The following is a 6,405-nucleotide window of genomic DNA, read 5'->3' on the forward strand; positions in this document are numbered from 1 at the left end:
GAGGCGGGCAGGTCGGGTGCTGTCAGCTGCTTTCTTTAGCCAGCCTAGCAATATGGGCTGCTTTTAGTTAACTGCTTAATTTCTAAAATACAGGTTTGTCATCCTTCATTTGCAATTTATTGCATTTATAAACGTTTGTTCACTGCACAGACAGTTTTGGTAATGCATAATGCAGCCATTTAAAAATTAAATGAAAAAGACTGGCTCTCCCCCACCGCCACCATTCTAAGCAAACAACAGGTCCAGCGTGTGGGGGAACTACCTGAGGGAAGCTTTAGTTGATACCATGGTTGCTGAAATGAACTTCAATGCTTTCCTGTTCCCCAACTGTCGTATTATTAAGGCAGCATGTTCCCCGTTGAACATCTGGGTTGTTCTTCCCCAGCATCTGCAGCTGGGCATAGTTAGAGGATCATGTTCTGGGCTCTTCCCTCTCATGTCTGGCCCAGTTTTTGCAGGGTATGCCGGCCTTCCCACAATCTGTTGCCTGCCAACAGCGATACGATAGGAAGGCTGCAAAGAGCCGTGATATGAGAGAGCCCATGCACCAGGTGGTTGTGGCGATAGTCCACGGCTTTTTGCTTCTCCGTGGCCCACAGATGTCACGGATGCCACCGCTGCTCGCAGACAGCCAAGGTTTCATTCTCTCAGATGGATGTGCGTTCAGTTGCACTGACTCTGAGGAGGCAGAAGGCGGCCAAGCGATCCCAGCGGTGCAGGTCCCAAGTCCGAGAGCCACCGGTAGCCCCAGTGCCCCTGCGGGAACTGGGAGATGCCAACTTCCTGGAAGGGAAAGTGAGTGGAGGCACGGGAAGGAGGGCATGTGCTTTGCAGGCGGACAGCGTGGCTACGGCATGTGAGCCCAGGAAGCCGGGCTGTGGAAGCCCTGCCCGAGCCTCCAGTGCAGGGGCATGTCATCTCCAGCCCGCAGAGGTCTACGCCTCTCCCCGGGCAGTGGAGGGGAGGGGTGGGTGGGGCCAGAGGATGTCAGGAAGTGGGAGGGGCTTCAGAGGGGGGTACAGCCCCCTTGAAGTCATCTGCCTGCCTGCTTGGTCAAGGGAGCAGCGCAGCCCCATGTCAAAAGAGGGTGCCCACCCCTGTCCCAGAGGATCATGGGCATTCCCTGCCATCAAAGGGAAACTCCAGGGCCCAGCGATTCCTGGATTGCTTCAGCCAGCTCTTGCCATGGCCAAGTGAGGCCAGATGGGTGCACCGCTGCCCCATCCTCCTGGCTTCCACTTTCAACCCCACATTGCAATATCCAGACCCAAGAACTCTGGGTTGTTTAGGGGCTAAATTACTCAGAGTTAGCACCACTGTCACCCATGGATTGTTGGCCAAACCTCAGCTCTGAACCAGGAACGCTGGGCTGCTTTCAGCCCAGGGCCGAACTCCATTTTAGAGAACCCCTGGAGAACCATTCCGGTGGGGGGTGGGACGGGCCTCAAGGCAGGTCTAAGGGCAGCAAAGGAGGGAAAACAACAGCCTGCTGCAGCCTGCACGCCTGCTGCCATGAACAAAGCCTTGGGAGAAGCATTTCCTGAGGCAGCGCAGCTCTGCTCTAAATTCTCAAAGTGGCACATGCACACCATTGCTCGACACTTCCCCCATCTGATGCCCCTCGTATTCAGATTACAGTGGGCGCGGGCCACCATCCATTTGGAATGGTCCCCGTAGGCCGCAGGGCCGTGCTTGCACCCATTCCACTCCCTGCAAGCCCACCCCATTGCCCAGGTCTCTCCAGCTCCGTGCTCCTGGATGAGGAAGGCGGCCTGCATTGCCTTGCATAGTGAACCCATCTAGGCTACGCCCCTGGCTGGGATCCTGTCTTCCTAGCTGTGTCCCTCTCCCGCCTGCTCCACTCCCAGTGGGCTTCCCTTGGCCTTTGACTCCCAGCCAGCTTCTTCCAACTGACCTGTTGCCACCCAGAAGTTTTGGACTATAATCCCTATCATTTCTGAGCACTGACTCTCTGTCAGGGGCTGGTGGAAGTTAACAGTCAAGATACCAGAATGGTACCAGTTGGGGCAGACTGCGCCCCCATCCCTAGAAGTATGCACCAAAGGATCCAGTAAGAATTCTGACCAGACAAGTGCGGAAGAGCGCTGCTGGAGCCTGCGCACTGGTTGAGGGAACGAGCCACAACAGTCTCAGCAACTACACTGGCGCCTTCCTTAAGAACATCAGAAGCTGTCAGACCATCGGTTCATGCAGCCCAGAACTGGCGACACAGCCTGGCAGCAGGGCCTTCCGGGGTTTCAGGCAGGAACCCTTCCTCAGCCCTGCCTGGGATGCCAGGGATCGGGCCCAGGGCCTTCTGAGAGCGAGGCTGCTGCTCTGCCACTGAGCAGTGTCCCCCCCACCCCCACCCCAGTTCCCAGAAAGAGAAGCTTGGGAAGGAGACCCAGTTCATATGGCCATCAGGAACGCCACTGGAAAGGGCTGGGGTCTCCTGCATGGATGCGGGGCACTGCTGCAGTGCTCAAAGGCCGTGGGGACTTGCACCACTTCAGTGCGCAGAGCACCTTGCTGGATCCGGCCAAGGGTCCATCCAGCTTGCTGCGGGAAGGCTGCGAGGGGCACGTGAGTGCAACACCACCCTACCATGTGTTCCTCACAATGGGTGTGCATTGGCGCACACCCTGCAATAGTGACGGTACCAAACAGCCATCAGGACTAGTGGCCACTGTCTACCCAAATTGGGCTACCCAAATTGGTGGCTGTGACTACCCCTGGTGGCAGCAAATGCCACTGTTCCAGTATATGCTGTGTGGATCTCCCCCCCCCCCACTTTTATCTGGGCTGCATGATCTTTGGATGATCCCACTGGGGCTCTAGGATCGTGGCAGAGGAGAGAAATGTCTCCAGAACCACTTTCCCAAAACTTTGCTCATCATTGCCAGAGCTCCTCCTCCTGCTGGCTCTACAACCGGCTAAGCGTTACGGCATCAGGCCTGCGGATTGCCGATCGCACCCCTCCAACTCTGCCCTGTCACTCAAGCGCTGATGCTTCTCTTGCTGAGACTGCCGTGGGGCGGGATGGGCAAGGCTAGGCCAGCGGCAGTGGGTGTCTTGCACAGTGCCCTTTGGGGGCACCGGGCCATGCTGGCCCCCAGAAGCAAAGGCAGGAGAAACAGTGCTTCTGACTGACCACGAAAGCCACCCACGCCAGCTCAAGCCCGATCTCTCGCCACACAAGGGGAAGTGAGCCACACCACCTCAGGATCCAGGAGGGGGAGGGCGCAAATTGGTGGCCTACCACATCAGTGGGTTGGACCTCAAGGCCTTCTTGGCCCCTTCCAGCTCTACCCTTCTATAATTCTATGAGTGGGGATCGCATTTTCCTAGTCCTCTTCTCTGGGAGAAGCAAACAAGCCCCACAAGAAGAAAATGAGCACAAGTAGCGAGCTAAAACCTTGCTCCCCGAAGCAATGGGGCCTTTATGTTTTACAAGCTGAGGAAGCTTGAAAAGCAGCATCCTCCCCCCACTGCGCACCCACCCGCTGCATCCTCAGCCTCTAAAGGTCCCCACTCAGTTCCATGCTGGCCAGACCAGGGCTGTGGCACCCCTCCCAGAATCCGGCTCTCCTGTGCTCAGCAGACTTGCGCCTCCTTCAGTGCCAGCTTAGACACTGAGCTGAGCCGAGATCACTGGTCAGCCCCAGCGGAACCCCTCGTTGCATCGAAATGCTCTCGTGCATGCAAATACTCTCGTGCATGCAAATACTCTCGTGCATGCAAATACTCTTGTGCAAAGCATGCAAATACCCTCTTTGCATCGAAATACTCTCATGTGCATCTTACACACAAAGCACGCATGTGAAGCCAGGACTGCCCCTGCACAGCAGGAGTGTGGGCAGTTGTGAGCTGGCCCACCACAACCCGCCACGGGATTCGCTTCCTGCCGGGCACCTGCATGAATGCTGGGTGCACCCAGCCCGACTCCGGAAGCGCACCAACTCCCGGGAGAGCCAAGGATCCCCACCTCCAAATGGGATTCCTCACACCCCCTCTGTAAGGCAGGCCAGAGCAATTTCGCAGCACAGCGGGGAAGGCAAAGAAAGTAGCCCGCCTGAAATTGTCCTGATAGGCTGCTGCCTGCCTAGATATTTTGTCTGTAAGCTCCTCCAGTTTTTGTGACCTCCAACGGATCCCTTTGACAACAGTGCCTCAAACCCTTAATGAGTAATAGAAGAATTCCATGTTTACAAAATAATGGGTGAAACTATAAATTACTATTACGGGAAGCACTCAGCTTAGCTCGCTGAGCACCTCTCAATGTTCTTGCCAGCAGAGCATTACTAATTCGGGGCTCCACTGCCATCGTGTCTCAAGCTAGAAATGTTGCCGCTGCAGATGAATTCCTGCTGTGCTTTTGCAGATGAGAGCTCTTTCTCTCCGTCCGCCAGTACTCGCTCTTCAGCTGGCCTGGTAGAGGCAGCTTGAAGAGCTCAGCAATTCATGAATGAGATTAACAAAACATGCTTTGCGGCTGCCAGCATTTCAGAAAGGGAAGTGTCATGATTGCTTTTAAGCCCCAAGAAACCTTTGGTGGTGTTTGACTCGGCTGCTGACATCAATCACAAAGAGGGCTGGGACTCCATTAGCAGGTGCTCGCCTGAGGCACAGTATATACTACCCCCACCCCCAGAACTGCCCACATCTCCATTTCCCTTAAATTCTCTGCTCCTGCCCTGAGAAGCAGCTAAGGAGTCCCCAGGAGGCAGGGTGAATTCATAGAAACATAGAAACAGAGCGAGTCAGAAGGGGCCTCCCGGGCCATCTAGTGTGACCTCCAGCTCCAGCCGGCTCTGCTCACGACATGCCCACCATGTGCATGTCCAGCCTATCTTTGAACACCCGCACCAATGGGGCCTCAACCACCTCCCGTGGAAGCCCTTTCCACACCCTCGGGGTCCTGACTGTCAGGAAGTGCTTCCTGGCATCCAAATTGAACCTTGGCTCCCTGAGCTTGGCTCCATTGGAGTGCGTCCTGCCTTCCTCTGCAGGGGAGAACAGGTCTCTATCCATCTCCATGTGACATCCCCTAACATACCTGTATGTCGCCAACAGATGCCCTCTGAGTCGCCTCTTCTCCAGGCTGAAGAGACCCAGTTCCCTCAGTCTTGCCTCATACGGCATCCCCTGCAAACCGGCCTCCAACCTTGTGGCCCTACGCTGCACTGACTCCAACCTGGCTATATCCTTTCTGTAATGAGGGGCCCAAAACTGAGTGCAATACTACAGTTGCTGGCTCACCAGAGTCGTATAGAGTGGTAGTAATACCTCTCTTGATCTAGAAGCTACACTTCAGGCTATGCAACCAAGGGTGGCGTTCGCCCTCTTGACCACCGCATCACACTGCTGACTCATGTTCAGCCTGCAGTCGACCAGCACCCCGAGGTCCCTTCCACAAGTGCTGCTCTCCAGTTACATCAGCCTTCCTGTGGAGCCACAGCAATCCTACATCCAGATCAGCAACCAGATTCCCTTCGGAGTCAAAGTGCTCTCAGGAAGGGCCATCAACAGGCTTGGTGGGAACTGAGCATCTGTGGAAGCTCTAAGGAGTTTAGCAGTGCAAACTGTAGCCCAATGAGGCCTAGCTGACTGCTGGAGGGAGAGAGACACACAAAGTGAGTGTATGAAGGGGGATGGCAGGGAGAATGGAATGAAGAACCCGGAACAGGAATTTGGCCACTCAGGAAGCTTGCTTGGCGATTTGGGGCCAGTCACTCCTTCCCAGCGTCCCCCGTCTCACAGGACAGCAAAGAGAGCTCTCTGCTTGGGTTTGGGTTCCTTGGAAGAGGAAAAAAGGTGCGCCATAAAGGTAATAAACCTGTAAATTCACCAATGCATGCTGTCCTTGTTCCCCCTCGCCCTGTCTGGCCATGCTCTTCTGAGTTTGTGCCTGCCCATGACCCACCCACATCCCAGCCTCATGGTGCCCGCAAAGGCAACTCTACGTAGATAAGTACCAGCCCGCCGCAGACATGGAGGGAAGCGAAGGAGTCGAGGCTGCGGTTCAGCACGAAGCCCGTGTAAAAGCAGAGCCGACTGACATCCACTTGATGGCTGCTCTGGTCCTCGCCGATCTCCTCCACGGAGAAACCTGGTGCCAAAAACCACATGTTCCAGTGCAAAACCAAGTAGAGCTCAGAGCCAGGATCGGGGCCAATGCCAGCGGGGAGGCGGATGAGCAGGGCCTCGGCGGTGGCATCTTCTGCCTGCAGAAGTACAGAGCGGCGTCCTCTCCGGCCTTCCGCGGTGCTGCTCCCTCGGCCCTGCAGAAAATGCATCCGGTCAAGGGGCACCTGCTCCGGGATCACCACAGCCAGCTCTGCACTGGCTGCAAGGGGGACCAGACAGAGAAAAGAAAGGGGCAGATCAGCAGCCGTCAGCAGCACT

The 6,405-nt window shown here is 55.9% G+C and overlaps 1 protein-coding gene across 1 annotated transcript in view; it reads right to left on the reverse strand.

Annotated features, from left to right (window-relative positions):
- ADAMTS17 (ADAM metallopeptidase with thrombospondin type 1 motif 17) overlaps positions 1–6,184 on the reverse strand; it is a 187,330-nt gene extending 181,146 nt beyond the window's left edge. Inside the window, exon 1 of the mRNA XM_044444944.1 lies at positions 5,976–6,184. Within this exon, the coding sequence (XP_044300879.1) occupies positions 5,976–6,128 (153 nt within the window). The 5' untranslated portion in view covers positions 6,129–6,184. The remainder of the gene's footprint in view (positions 1–5,975) is intronic.
- Between the last annotated feature and the right edge of the window lie 221 nt (positions 6,185–6,405).

Source organism: Varanus komodoensis, unplaced genomic scaffold (assembly GCF_004798865.1).
Source record: "Varanus komodoensis strain SLA01 unplaced genomic scaffold, ASM479886v1 scaffold46_3, whole genome shotgun sequence".
Lineage (NCBI taxonomy): Eukaryota > Metazoa > Chordata > Lepidosauria > Squamata > Varanidae > Varanus > Varanus komodoensis.